This window comes from Eucyclogobius newberryi, unplaced genomic scaffold (genome assembly GCF_026437365.1).
Source record: "Eucyclogobius newberryi isolate DKJ021-1_F unplaced genomic scaffold, fEucNew1.0.hap1 SCAF_15, whole genome shotgun sequence".
Taxonomy (NCBI): Eukaryota; Metazoa; Chordata; class Actinopteri; order Gobiiformes; family Gobiidae; genus Eucyclogobius; species Eucyclogobius newberryi.
In genome coordinates, this window is record NW_027315779.1 from 17133730 (window position 1) to 17149251 (window position 15522).

General features: G+C 40.1%; 1 protein-coding gene across 1 annotated transcript; it reads right to left on the reverse strand.

Annotated features, from left to right (window-relative positions):
• Positions 1–195: 195 nt before the first annotated feature.
• Positions 196–13696, reverse strand: LOC140360937 (transcriptional regulator ATRX-like). Its single transcript, XM_072446424.1, has 34 exons — positions 13500–13696; positions 13151–13257; positions 13020–13066; positions 12904–12929; positions 12703–12821; positions 12503–12610; positions 9939–10048; positions 9493–9560; positions 7740–9406; positions 7537–7597; positions 5427–5560; positions 5178–5351; positions 4909–5084; positions 4658–4834; positions 4459–4591; positions 4268–4377; positions 4042–4185; positions 3798–3975; positions 3473–3610; positions 3196–3371; positions 3001–3118; positions 2780–2898; positions 2671–2714; positions 2526–2605; positions 2270–2426; positions 2107–2195; positions 1916–2021; positions 1661–1838; positions 1082–1273; positions 866–1009; positions 725–796; positions 564–659; positions 360–488; positions 196–283 (listed from the first exon to the last, which is right to left on the reverse strand). The coding sequence occupies exons 1-34, from the start codon at positions 13517–13519 to the stop codon at positions 212–214; spliced, it is 5469 nt and encodes a 1822-aa protein (XP_072302525.1). The 5' UTR covers positions 13520–13696; the 3' UTR covers positions 196–211.
• Positions 13697–15522: the final 1826 nt, after the last annotated feature.

Here is a 15522-nt window from a genome sequence, read left to right on the forward strand (position 1 = left end):
ACTGGATGAAATGGACAGATTGTGATTAGTGCTCAGATTAATCTCACAACTTTATACTTGAAACATTTATTGTATGAAAACAGAAAATTAAAAACCAAAATAGCAATGCCTTTCTAGTAAACTTCAAACGGCGGGTTTTAAAAGCTTTGATATTGCGCAAAGTCAGTGTTAAACTTAAACAGCACCTTGTCCTTTGACAAGCTGAATGATTTTAAGAATGTCCAGGCAGATTTGCACCCATCTTCCTCCGACTGTTTAATAGGTCTTGAATGTGAAGGGTGAGCTGCAGAGGGAGATTCACTTAATGCCCTTCTGTTCAAAATCAGAAAATCTAAGATCAAATGTGACATTAGACTCACTGTCTGTTGCTGGGAGATGGACTCTCTGTATGCAGCTCGGCTGCGCTCCTGCGTTTTCTCATCAAATTCTTTCCAAAGTTCAGCCTTGGACTTTATCTCAGGCTCCAGAAGATGTGGGTATTGTTGTCGCTGTAGAAACAACATTTTAAAATGTTACAGGATTCACCAAATGGCTAAATATATATCCTGGTCAAAGTTACTCACTGCATATTTAATGTATTCCTCCAACGTGTGAGAAGACATTTTCTGTAACTGCATGAAAGCTGTAGAAACATTCGCTCGGCTTTTGTTGAGCAGGTCCTACAAAAGACAATATTTTAGCAAAACTTAAGTGCTTAAAACAGTATAAAATATTTCAAAATTACCAAAAGCTTTTCATTGGACACGCCCTGCAACACGTTCTGGATTGTGTTGGCCGGTTCAGCGACAGGTTTGGACTGAAAAAATAGATGCATTTGAGATGTTTTATAGAAAGATGAAAAAAAGCAGTGGAAATGGCAGTTTACCTCCGCCTCGTACTCCGCCCAGGCCGCTTTACGCTCAGCTTCACTGAGTTCTTCCTCCTCTTTGTGGTCCAGAAGAGATTCATGCTCATGAAATGAGACAATCTGTTCTTTACAGCTCTGCAACAACTCTGAGAGCACTGCATCCTGGGAAAGAAAAGTGCATTATGTGAACAATAATGTCAAACTCATGTTAACACAGGACAAATAAACACCTACTTTAGGCACCACAGAGGGCATTCTTTTGCCTCTGGATGAGGTGGGGTCGTCCAGCAGGTCTGGTTTAAATGTGTAAAGCTCCGTCAGCTCGTAGAGCGTAAAGTGCCTCTCGATCTGCTGCTGGTCGACCACTCGATTGGACAAAGACTGCTTTGTCACTTGACGATCATAGATCTTCTCCTCCATGGTGCCCTAGACGAGTATGAATTGCAACAAACTTAGTTTGGTTGTTGATCAGATTAAATAAATACTGCTTTAAGATAAGAGGTGGGCAATATATCGAAATTTAGAGAATATTGTGAATGTTGTTTTGAAGATAAGCAAAATTTGAATATTGTTTATAGTTGGCGAAAAGCTACAAAGAGTGCGTGTGTAAACGTTCAAATAAAGTGATATTTCTGCTCTTTTCAGATTTTAACAAACGTCACATTTGACTGATAAATGAACCTCAAGTAATACGTTTAAAGACATGTTTTAACACATTTCTGATGGACTGAATATTTTTATTGGCGTAAAAAAACATAGAAACTCATTTTTGTCAATCTTGCCCACCCCTACTTGCTGTGACCGTGTTCTTACTTGAGCCAAAAAGCGATAGACAAAGACATGCTTTTCCTGACCAAAGCGGTACACTCTGTAAATACTCTGAATGTCGTACGATGGGTTCCACGATGCGTCAAAAATGATGACCCTGTTGGCTGCCACCAGGTTAATGCCAAGTGAGCCGGCTCTTGTCGAAATGAGGAACAGTCGCCCACTTTAGAGCAAGACAAATATATTCACACGACTGACGTAATACTTTGTTTATCTTATGAATGTCTGAAACCACATTACCGTTCGTTGGCACTGTTGTTGAAGTCCTCAGCCCACTTCTTTCTCAATAAAGCACTTGTGGTACCATCAAGTCGGTAGTAATCAACATTTCTTATCCAACTGCCAGCTGTTAAAAAGGTCATTCAAATTTTGTGTAGTGATTGTGTGGCAATTTCTTTTTTTCTTTTTTTTGTTTCATTTCTTTCTGATACCTTTGCCTTGGGTCTTTCTGGCACGATGAGCTTCTTTTAGAAAATCTTCAATAAGATCCAAGGAGATCAGTGACTGACTAAACACCAGCCTATTGAAAAAAGATTGTTGCATTTACAAACAATATAATGCTACGATTGTAAACCGCTGTATTGTACAACTTACACTTTATCTTGAAGAGCCTCTGCCCTTTTTAATATTTCAAGCAACAGAATAATTTTCCCAGAGTGTGTGACGTCTTTGGCATCACTGGCAGACACCATACTCTTGTACCAGTCACAAGCTGCACTTTGAGGATTGGGGTTTTCCAACTCTCTGTCCCCTAAACATTTAAACAATATGGTCTGATGTACAAGGCAAATCATCCATCGTAATTATCAGGTGGATTATAGTCAATCTTATTTGGTGCAGATTGTATTACCTTGCATTACCACATCAGAGGAAGATGCTAGATTGTTCTCATTAACTTCATTTCTCTTAAAAACAAGAAGCTGTTGGTTCCTGTACGACATAAACTGAAAGTCATTCTGCTCAAGTCAAAATGATATATAACAAATAACTCTTACCCATCAGTCTGATTCTTGGCTTTGTTTCTCTTATCATGACTTCCCTGTGGTACAGATGTTATTAAACATATTCAAAGGATTAATCACATTTTGAGGTTTAAATATCTACCTTGACATTACTCAGATGAAGGCACCACGGATGAGTCCAGACTCGGCCGAGGACCTGGAAGTCTTTGAAAAGATTAGCTCCAGCTCTGGTTTTTGGCCTCTCAGGCACTGATGCCACCCCTGAAATCAATATGTACAATTATTTATATATATATATATATATATATATATATATGAATAATTGGTCAAACATTATTTATTCAACTTCTTACAACATCTCACCAGAGACATGATCGAGGTAATACTGATAAAGTGTACACTGAAGGTGTGAAACTCTCACTGCCAACACATACTCGTGTTTTGGAGGTAGGAACTGACTTAACTCGGAATAATCTTTTCTCTTAAAAAAAGAAAAAAGACAATAAACAAAATAAACAGGACAGGACCATACGTCATTTTAGACTGATTTGTTTTCACCTGCACACATCCAGCCAACATGGCGTGAAGGACATGAGCTCTATTCTTCATAATTCGCACGTCTCGAGGTGTGGAGTCGGCGCACTGGCCGTTCTGTATCGGGTTCATGAAACGGTTTCTGAACTCTCCAAGAGAGCCAAGCAGATTCTTCTTTATGAAACTGACCATACAATGATCTGTGAAAATACAACAATTCTTAACAGCAGATTGCCAAAGATTATAGTACAATCTCAGCCGTTCAGTTTAGTTGTTTCTTGTTCAAAACTTTCAGACTTACACTCAACTAAATTATTTTGCAGAGGGGTTCCAGTTAACACCACCCTTCGTTTTGTTTTGATGGAATTCAAGGCTTTAGAGATATTGGACCCATCATTGCGCAGGATGTGGCCTTCATCACAAATGACAAAATCTGGACCTTGGGCACAGAACAATAAACGGTGGGGACAAACTTATACAAGGGGCAAAATACATTTATCTTAAAATTATATATTACTGGTAATTAAAGTACAGCAAATTAACTGTATGGCATTTTACAGTCTAAGATTAGGGCTTGTTTACAGCGTAGTACATTTTACTCTGTGTGCAATGTATTAAACATATACCTGGATCCACCAGCGCAGCCTTTATGTCCGTCTTCCACTGCTCATTTTTGATTTTTTGCATTTGTGAGAGATTACGGTACAGTTCGTATCCAATAATCAACACACCTCCCTGTCTCTGCCACATTTTGAGAGCACTTAGTCTTTCAGGGAGACTTTTGACTGTAGCGATCTGAGAAACCTGCATCATAAATGAGTTGCATAAATATTACATAGACACAAAATTCTATAAAATTGTCTAGCACACCTTGACTTTGTCTTCTCCCAGAGTTCTTTGCCATTTCTTAAACTCACTGACCCAGTTGAGAACAGTGTTGAGGGGACATACCACCAGTGCAGTCTTGAAGTTTAAATTCTTTGACTGGAGCACAGTGTGGAGGAATGTGACCACCTTGAAAAATAAAAAAAAATTTCCCATTAACTGCAAACATAAGGACAGCATTGTTTATAGAGTGGACTGGTTAATAATGTACCTGAAGAGTCTTTCCCAAGCCCATGCAGTGTGCCAGTATACAACCTGAACCTGGAGTAGTGGTGGCCTTTTTAACAGACTCACAGCAGCTGTCCCAAATAAACTGAACACCTGAAAAGAAAAAGTAAAGCTTCAACTATGAACAGATGCTCCTGTTTACCGTCTGCGTTGAGAGTTTTCGAGATTACAGACCATCAACCTGGTGAGGCTTGAGCTCGGTCACCAGGTTTCTATGAACCTGAACGAGGGGCTCTTTGGTGTTTTCATCTTCATCCAAGACCAGTTTGCTGATAATGGGACATGTCTCATCGGGAATGGTAATAATCTGGAGCACATACAAATGTTTAAATATCGTTTCACTCTTAAATATCAAGGTTACAACGAGCAGTACCTCTCTCCTCTCTTCCAGCTTTGATTCCCGATTGGCCAAGCGCTTGACCCTCTCCTCTTCCTCTTTTATGGCTTCTTGAGTCTCTGCGCGGAGATTACCATCTTGAAGGATTTTGCGGATCTTTTTGCGTCCCTTTGGAGTGCTTTGACTGCCCTGACTAGTTTCTCCCTTATCACTCTGAAAAGACAAGGTTATTTACACTCAATTTTCAGAGATGTAAATAGCATCATGGCTCCAAGAGGTATAATTACCTCTTCATCAGTGTCTGAAGACAGAGAATAGCAAGCGGGTGTCTTGAGGTCAGCTCTGGCCTTTTGGTTTTCACCGGGCAGCTCCTCTGGTTTTTCAGTGTCACTCTCACTCAGTTCCTCACTCATGCACAGTTCCTCCAGTGCAGATTCAACAGAATCACTGGTGTCGCCGTCAGCTTGAGAAGCACATTCAAGTCAATACAAAGAGGTTTTTCCAATTTGACCAATTTAGTGGACAAATTTGTGTCTTTTTAAAATTGTGATCTCACCTTCATTGTTCTTTCTTTTGCCCCGTGTTTTTTGACGCTGCGTTTCACTCTTTTCTGTATTGTTCCCTGATGTTTCCTCATTGAGTGCGAGTTTGTGGCGCAGCAGGTGGTGCCTGGACAGCGCTCCGTCAGACCTGCTGTCGGAGGACTCCGAGGCCAAAGCAGAGTCTACTTCTGCAGCAGAAAAACCATTGCTGTCCACTTTTAAGGTGACACTTGAATACACTAACCTACATCAACACAACTTACCGTTGTCATCTGCCATTTTTTCTTCTTTGTCTTGAACTTTTGTATCTGACTCTGATCCATCGCTGCCCGAAGAGAAACAGTCACTGGAGGAGTAGTTCGCTTTGATTTGGGCCAAAAGCATTTTCTTAGCGATTCTTTCAAAAGAGAAGAAGGATCCTAAGGTTCATTTTATTATCTTTAAATCTCTACATAAAATAAGTCAAAACATAAATGTATTAACCTATTTGACTTTCAGATGTAGCAAATCTAAAGTTCAGTTCAAAAGACCCACACAAATATTTTTTGGAAATAAAGAAATTATGCACACAGCTTTTAAGTATAATAATTTATTTAGCATGTTTTCTTTTTCAGTTTGTAATTAACAGAAGCCAGAAAAAGTCAGGAATATGAAAAGGACCTGATATGTATATTTTAAATAAAAAAAATGCAATGAACATTGGGTCCCAGGCTTATTTAAATTGTAACATTTGAAATCCACTGGATTTTTAACATGTAGACAGAAAAAGTAAATACATACATATATGTAGAAATACTATATTTGTAAATGTACCCTACATTTTAAAATATTTTAATTAGGTGTACTTATTGTAAAAACAGTAGCAAACACAATCCATGTGTGATGTGTTTACCATACATAGGCTTCTTATATTTTACACTCCCAATAGCAAGCTTTCAATCAACTCAATTATTGTTTCAAAATGAGTTGAAAGGTGGTCAGAGATCTACTCAAGTACTTTAAAAGACCATGGACCGTGGACACACAATACCGACACAAAATACGCAACGGAAAAGTCACACTCCAGCACTTTACACAAACAACTTCAGATTTCTGCTGACCACTTTATAGAGCGCTTGCAATCTACAATTGAACATGACCAGTGCAACCAAACGAAACCACCAAAAAAGAAAGAAAAAGTTGGTGGAAAACGTTTAGAGCACTGCATTAATTACAGTGCGGTCTGGAAATCCGACCTGGAAAAAACGAGAAACAAATATGGCCGTCATTTACAGTGTCTACTGACACAACAAACTGACCTGGAGGGCTTTCGCTACAAATCATTTAAATCGAGGTGGATTCAGGTAAAGACTGTGCAGCATACTTTATAAAATGGTCAGCAGTAAATATGGCTAACTGTTCTAGTCTCAAAGACTTAAACAATTAAAGCATTGTCTCTTAAATCATTTATAATGTGCACGTCATTGCTGTAAAAGCCAATACAGTCATACAGCAAAGGGGAAAGCAGATCTCTGTCTATTGCACACAGTAGATTTTCCAGGACGTGTTGCAAAATGCTTTACAAACCTACTGCTTTACACAAAATCCACTTTAAAAAAGATAGTGATCCTAGAATTTGAAAGATAAAAGCATTAATTTAGACATTTAGAGACCCCCCAGGCCTCACTAACTTATTTGAGTACAAACACAATAAAGGAAGCAGGTAACAAAATACCAAGAGACAATCCCTTTTATTCCTCTTCCCAAAATACCTGTGACCAGCAGAAGCTGTTCTTTTCCAGCAACAATTTTGCACACATTTTCTAAAAATAGGCAGTTTTAAAATTGTTTACCACAGGCATATCATACAGAGAACCATTCAATATAAATTAAAAAGGACCTTTTTACTTTGGGAAGAGATGAATAATAAATGTGAACCCTAAAAATATGGGCACATGGGTATTTATCCTAATATAAAAGATATGATGTAAGATCTGCACAAACAAAACAACTGAAAGATTATCTTGTTTGATTTAAAGGGTTGATGAAAAAGCTTTAGTCAAGTGATCCACTAAAGAACAAATTGAAAAAAAAAAATTATGTAGATTGTACATGACCCATTGTACAAAACCATGTCTGGACAATATACCTCTGCTACAACATTATGAAGTTGAAAAGGTTAAGAGAAATGTATTTTCAAATACATCAAATCCTCATCGAGACCAAGCCCTCTAAAAAGTGTATTTGACAGAGGTTGTGTTACAGCTACGTTTTGGCCTCCTCAGACTAGACCGCAGCTTACCACGAAGGACAAGAGGATTTTTTACTTGTACCTCTTTTCTTTTACTACTAGTTTGATTTATCAACTCTAATTCCAGGTTTTGTGAATCATACCTATTTTCTGGATCTTCATCATCTGCTGGCCCTGAGGGGCCTGGCTGTTCTTCTTCATCTCCTAAAACAGACAGGCATTTTGATAAGATTTGGAATGGAGTCCATCTGCATCAATAACAGGGCTACAAATAATCATTAGAATTGGATATTTCACAAAGGCAAATGGACAATTTAATGGGATCAAAAATAGTTTGTAAACTCACCGGACGATTGGTGGAAAGCTGCAGCCCCCAAAACAGACACATTCTCTGTAATGGGTTTCATCCTTTGAACATCTTCATCACTTCCAGAGTCATCCTCACGTTCTTCACTTGATGTAGACGATGAATTGGAGTCTGAATGACGCGTCTGTCTGTTCTCTAGCTTGACAATTCGAGGAGACCTAAGTGGTGTCAAAAGAATTTTCTTCTGTGGCTCTTCTTCGTCACTTGAAGAGTCTGTGGAACTTTCCCTTCTGGCTTTCACATTTCTGTTATTTTGGTTGTCAGGGGAGCGATCAAGCAACTTGCGCTTTCGACACATGTTGTCAGGTGACATGGGGCTGTTTTTGTTCAGCCAAAAAAGACATTTTTTGGCCACCTTTGTTGATCCCTCAGTTTCACCGTCACTTTCAGCTTCGGAGCTCTGCATCATTGCGACTCGCTCCAGCAAAACTGCTGGTATTTCATCAGAGTCAGAGTCGTGTACAGCTCTGTTCAAACTCTTCTCTTCAGACTTTTTTGACGCTGACGTACTGGCCCCTTCCTCAGAGTCACTATCAATAGTTAAAGGTGACTCTGTTGTTTTAACATCACTTGGTCGTCGTAAAGGAGTGGTTTTGAGACGAGGAGATCGCCTGTTGTCTTGTTCTTTTTCTGTCTGAGGCATCTGCACGCTGCTGCCACTTTTACGGCTCCTCTTTCGCTCAGCTCTTATGTTGCGGGTGTCTTTTGTTTTACAGTTTTCTGATGATTTCTTAGGACTTGCACATTCTTCTTCTTTACCTTGTAGAGTTGGGCCATCTTTCTTTGTGTCCAAAGGCATTGGTGTCAGTTGTACCACCAATTTTTTGGTCATACTGATATTGCCATCTGGCACGGACTTTGATTGACGTCGTCTGATTCTAGGGGAGCGTACAACCAGGTCCTCTTCAGGACTGTCTGAAGAACCGGACAAAGACTTTCCATCTGAATCGTCGACGTCTAGATGTTCAGCCGCCAAAATTTTCAAATCACTTATACACTCAGCGTCCTCAGCTCTCAAGTGTGCCTTTATTGTTTGTGTGTTTAGGTCTTCTTTTAGTAACTTGTCCCAGCGGTTGTGTACATCCAAATCTGTGAATTCCTCTTTAAGGCATTCTTCTAAGAAGGAAAGAGATTTTCTTAAACCTTTGACAACTGATACAAAGGAGTTGAGGTATAGTTTGCGAACAGTGGCTGCTTGTTTGTTTTTGGTCACACAGTGTATAAAATTGACAAATGTGTGATTTAATGTGTTGGTTGAGTCAACGAGATGCTTGGTCTTCTTGGTAATTTCTTTTGAAACTTTTAGAGCATTATAGTTAAACACCACACTGCCATCCATACCAGTGTGATCCCATTTATCAAGAGGAATGTTCCGTGGTGAAGGCAACATATAAAGCTCAGATTTCCCAGATCCAGTTTGGTTCTTTTTACGCTGCTGGTGCCAAAGGTTTTCTAGGTTTTCCAGAATGTTATCACAGGCATTCACAAGGCCAAACAGGGGCTCAGGATTACAAACATAGCAATACCATTTACTTTCCAAGATGGTGGAAAGCTCTTTTCTTCCCAAGTTCCTTAAAATACATTTTTTACAAAAAGCATTGCTACAGTAATCGCAGCAGATGAGGTTGCCTCCTTCAGCACACCATCTACGTAAAAACACAAAAAGGCAAGACACAAACTAAATAAGGTATTTGACACAAAACTAAAATGCTACAACGGGGGATAATTTTACCGGCACTGTTCATCCATCCCATCTGCATCCCTGCTGATGTCATCACTTGAGTAATACTTGTAGCAAGACTGGATGAAGAAATGTTACAGTTAATATGACCAGAAGCGTATGAAGGAAAATATCCCTGGTCCTAGTTTATTCTTTAACTAGCGAGTTGGGAGAGTAAAGGGACAAAAACTAAATGTTTCCTTTGTATTTTTTCTGTTTACTTAACAAAAATAAGACAGAAAACTATGCTTATTGTACGATCTGTATAATGGTCTTTATTGTGATTGTAGATTGTTGATCTGTAGTTTCACTGCCTTCTAATTGCAGTTTAGGTCCGGACAAAATGAAAAATAGCATCTCTTTGGCTACAATTACATATACAGCAATGTTGATTAATGTACAGTACTTTCCTTGTTAAATAAACTAATTAAATGAACAATTTTATTCCTCATACTCACCTTGCAAATTAGAACTTTGAGAACAGGATGTCGGAACAAATTCTCTTTTTGAAAGTGATTTACTTGACGATTACAGGCTGTACAGGTGACAATCTCTGTGTAATCAGCCCCTGGAATAGAGCACAACAGGAATTCATTACAGGGCTCCATATTTTTTCAAGAACTTGAAAATGTTCAACATGCACATGTTCAACCAGACTTTTTATACGTTAATGTGAGGTGAATGCATCCAAACTTTTATCAGTCAGAGCTGCTTTGTATTTGCATTAAATGTATACATTTGAATAAACTTAGGGTCTAGTCTCTGCTCCACCTGAGCTGCGGCTGCTCAGGCTGAGGCAGTCAGCGCAGAGTGTGAACCACAAACGTCTCTAGTGCCGGTCCACCTGGTCCTAAATTAAGTTAATCCTTCTCCCTCTCTTAGTGAAAGGACCCAGTGCACCAGCTAAACTCCATTAGAAGGAATTACACGCGACATATCAAACTTTACATGCAAACAGACGAAAAAGCCAAGACATTCCTGACTATACGCTCTGTCTTTTAGTTATCTGTGCAGCGTTAAATGATCTGTTGTCATCAGACCTCATCATAATAAAGCCATTTCTGAAGCTGGAATACAAAAAGACCTTTATTGTGTAGGTGTCAGAGGAAGTATTCAGTTGCGGTTAGTGGAACTTCCACACAAGCAGAGGAACTTTAGTTTAGTTTAAAGTCTTATTTCCTGTCAATTCTATATGTTCTGTGATAAGGAAGCACATTTGTGGATGGTGTCTGTGTAAAACAATGGGGCATGAATGAAGCTGCGCTGAGAGCACACGGGAGAGCGAACACATTTCCGTTGCAGCAAGGAGACAAAGCCACTCTGGGACCTGTGGCACAACTAGCTGTTCTTACGCCTGCTCCACACTGAGCGTGAAAGTTACACCGGGACATAGTGCTGGTGTAATGCTCGTACCTAGAAGTTGGTCTTAACTTTCAGATATAAGGCGGACGCAGGGTTAAGACCAGTCTTACGACCAGCTGGTGCAATCTGCTCCAGGACTTGTCTGCAGATGCGACATTGTGCTGATCAACTTGATTTACTTGACTTGACTAATTTTATTGCTGAAGTTTTGTAACATGTCCAACGCATGCAAAAATGCTCTAAGCTTTGTGAACTAAGTAACTAATAGTCATTTTTTGTAATAGTGAGGCATCCTTCTTCTAAATAGGCCAGTCTGCATTAAACACCTATTAACTGGCCAAATTGCATCACATTTAAAACAATAAAGCAGAATTTTATTAGTTATTAACTAGATTGTTTCAATATATCGCTTGCGCCTCTAATTCTGCTAGTGCTCCTAAAAAATGTTCAGTTGGGGGCTTCAGTGCAATTGGAAAAAAGCTGGACCCTGAATTAAAGAAGACATATTTCCGGTATGCTTATTTTCTAGGCATTTAGAATTAAGCCAAAACGTCTTTTTTCCCAAAGAGGTTTTTTTTTGTAGTTTTTCCTGGCCGAGAAGGAGAGTCTAAGGACAGAGGACCCTGGGACATCGTCCCTCGCCACCACAGACATTGTCTGACTTCATCGTCACCACAGACATTGTCTGACTTCATCGCCACCACAGACATTGTTGATTCATTTCTCCCTGTGGCCCTCAGAGGCAACTGTTGTTGTGATTTTGGGCCTTACAAAAATAAATTGATTTGATTTGATGAACATACCTGGATAATTATCTTATATTTTGTTAGTAATAAAATGCAATATTGATCTAAAACGTCATAGTAACCAGTGTTCTCACTAGGCTGAGGTTGAAAGATGGCGGTGGGACGGTTTTTCCACCACCGTAGGCGGCGCTCGCGAAAAGTACTTAAAAAAAATACTACGGTGCTCTCTTGCACGGTCGAGCGCCGAGGGCGGCGCGAGCGAAAGGTACTACGCGCTCGCTCGGTACGGCGTTCGCGCAGTGATCTTAATACCTGGCGGTATCTTTTTGGCATGGCGGTGACGAGCCGAAGCATGCTAAAACCCCTCAGCGAGAACACTGGTAACAAACACAGATCAATTGACTTCCTGTTCAAAATCTCAGAAATGATAAGCAGCGGATAAAGAGTCTGAATTATTAGAATAAGCGCAAGCAGCCAAGAGGCGGGGGTACAGGGAAGTTGAGACATTTTCTGTACACTCCGGCCCGGTGTACACCGACTGCAAAGCGGGTTGGGCGGTTTTGTGCAGGTTAGTTGTAGATAACCCGTTACACCAACTCGGGTGCACTGCGGCCCGTATTTGTCCCCACACAGATTTACATGGTGTTGCGTGAAAACACGCCGCTCCAGACCTCAGTATTGACTGACAAAAGTAAGTTCTTGCGGATATTTTAAGCAGACTTGTGACCACAGTGCACCGAGGTCAGCATAACTATCATCCACTTTCCAAGTCATGCGGAAACTACGCCATTCCCTATCCCCACCCACGTCAGTCAGTGGTCAAGCCTCAAATACAGGACAATAAAATACAATAATGAAAGAACATCCCTTATATAATGGTTAAAATAAAAAACAAACAGTCCTGCCATAGTTACCTCCACGTCTTTCTCTACGTTGTACAGTTTGCTTTCTGCTACGAAATTCTGGACCTCTGAAGTCATCTCTACCGTTCTCCACAGGTTCAGGTCTTACTACTGCAGTGCCTGTGTGACAAAGAACTTTATAACACCAGACTTCTGTGTCTAATTATGTAATGAACCATTTATACTCCATAATATTTCCCACAAGTGCTCACCTTTTGGCAATCTGGTGATGTCAAGTTCACCGTAGGCATTGAATATTTCCTCATCTTCACTAGCATTCGAGTCGCCAGACTCATCCAGCCCAGAGTGTTTTATGATCACTGATGGTTTTCTGTGCACACATTAGAACATAATTTAGAAGAAAGTTCTCCACAAAAATATGCATCTTTCAAGAATGATTAAATTATAGTCACCTTTTTGAAAATCTACTGTCCCTTGCCTGCAAATACATAAAGAGCCACTATAAGTACATAGATGCAGACAGACACATTTTTCCCCTTACTAAGACAAAGGTAAAGTTTGGAATTACCTCCTCACTGTGGTTTTCCTGTTGACTTGGTCTGCTGTTTATCAGTACTGAGAAGACAACAAATGCGTTAACTAGTTGAATGTAGTAGATCATTGTCATATGTCTAATTAGATTGTTGGTCTACATATTACCATGATCATGATCTTCTTTTAGTGCAGTATTGCTGTCCTCAACAGTTGAGTGTGCAAGAAATTCATGTAGCTTGTTGACCAGCAGGTTGAGCTTGCTGGTTGTGGCACTGGATACAAAAAGATGCAAAGTGTTAATGGTCACTCACGGATTGGATTGTTTAAATGAGCAGTGTTAACAGTTAGATACAAAGTAATATATAAAACAACCAATTAATTGCATTATGAGACTGTAAAGTGAAAGGTGAAAACTTGAATTGCTATGAAGAAGATTCAAGACAGATTTTCATTTCATGCCATGTTAGCATTTAGCATTGTGGCTAAGGCGTTAGCTCCCAGCGTAGATCTTTACCTCATGATTGCAGCGGACATGTCAACTGTTCTTCGAGGAGTCTGCAGCCATTATACAACATATGTGTATTGTATTTTGTTCACGGACAGCTCAGTGTTTGTGTATTCTGGCACACAAAAGCTGCACATTCCTGAAAACATTAAGCGGGACCGAAAGACAAAAAAACAACAATTTTCTTCCCTCTGCTGGTGATGAGGTTTTGTTTCGACAGCGCCACCTCTCGCGCAGGAGTGGAAATACTTACAATTCAATCTTGAAACGCTTCATTTTATTCTCGGACCCAATAAATTAAAAGCTTTGTATTGCAGAATGTACTAATAAATTGACTTTTTCTTGGAGTGCAACCATGATTAACACATTTATTTATAAATGTATTCATATCTGAGAGTTTATTATGAGTAGTATTATTCGTTTGACATGGTCTATAAGAGATCTTCTACTGAGAGTGTTTTTCAAACTTCCTATAAGTGATCTGTTCTTTTCTTCTGTATCTACCTCTGTATCTACCTGCGTTGCATCAATGAAATTTCCCCATGTGGGACAATAAAGGAATATCTTATCTTATCTTATTCTGATTCTGATTCTGATGATGATTCTGATGATGATGATAATGATGATGAAGTTATTATTATTATTAGTGATAGTAGTAGTTGAAGTAATAGTAGTAGTAATAGTAATAGTAGAATTGCTATTGGTATTATTGATTGTCACTATTTGTTCCTGAGTTTTTTTTATTATTATATAAACACAATTTTCATACCATTCCACAGATCGCATTTCTTGTCCAATTTTCGTCATTCAAGGTTCTTTTTGTAGATGATTCTTATTTTTCTTCTAGCAGCCAACTTCAAAGGTGCATTCACCGCCATCTACTGGATTGAGTGTGGACAGGTGTTTTATGGTGGTTGGTATCCAAGTGTTACATTACCGCCACCTACTTCATTCTTGCTTTCTGCGCGGCGCTGACTCGTACCACTAGTTATGGTGGTTAGTATTCAAGTGTTACATTACTGTTGTTGTTGTTGTTGTTGTTTTATGGCGGTTGGCATCCAATTGTTGCATTACCGCCAGACTTTATTCCTCAGACTTTTCGTAGTCCTCAGACTGTGGTAGTCCGTAAAAGTACTCCTTCCATTGCTTTGGTGTTGTTGTTGTTGTTGTTGTTGTTTTATGGCGGTTGGCATCCGAGTGTTGCATTACCGCCAGACTTTATTCCTCAGACGTTTCGTAGTCCTCAGACTCTGTCGTAGTCCGTAAAAGTACTCCTCCCATTGCTTTGGCGTTACAAAGCCCATGAGGTCATGATGTGTTTTTGTGACTAGAATAGTTGTTGTGTCAGAGACCAACCGGCTTCATTCCAGGGAGACTCTTCTTCACCTTCCTCGCCCTCTTTGACGTTCGGTGCTTTGGAAGTACAAAGCCCATGAGATCATGGGACGTCTTTGTTGTTTTACAAAGCCCATGAGGTCATGGGACGTCTTTGTCGTTTTATCCTTTAGAAGTCCTTCTTCCATCACTTTGGCGTTTCTAGGCCCATGAAGTCCAAGCGCGTTAGAACATCCTCTTGCTCCTCATCCTCGGCTCAGTCTCCAACACCCCCCACCTCTATAAACGTTTACCCAGCCCTGTGCTACATAAGTAAGCAACCACAGCCTGACACAAACCCTGTGACTGGATCGCCAGAACGTTCCGCAGATTGAACTCCCGCCCATTATTCCGAAACCACAAGGCCAACCCGGCCCTTTCCCTATCATAAGCCTCACAGCAAATCAGCACATGCTCGACAGTCTCTGGCACCCGACAGTGACCACACAGACCGGTCGGATGTTTGCCTATCCTACTCAGTGACCAATTGAGTCCAGTATGGCCAATCCTCATGCGGGCGAAGGCCCTTTCCTCCCACGCGTTCCTGCCCATAGACCCGCAAGGACCCACACTACCCTGTATGTGATAGAGATGCCGTCCAGTAACACAGTGGCTCCAAAATTCCTGCCAAAGGCCGACCACATGACTCTTGATAACG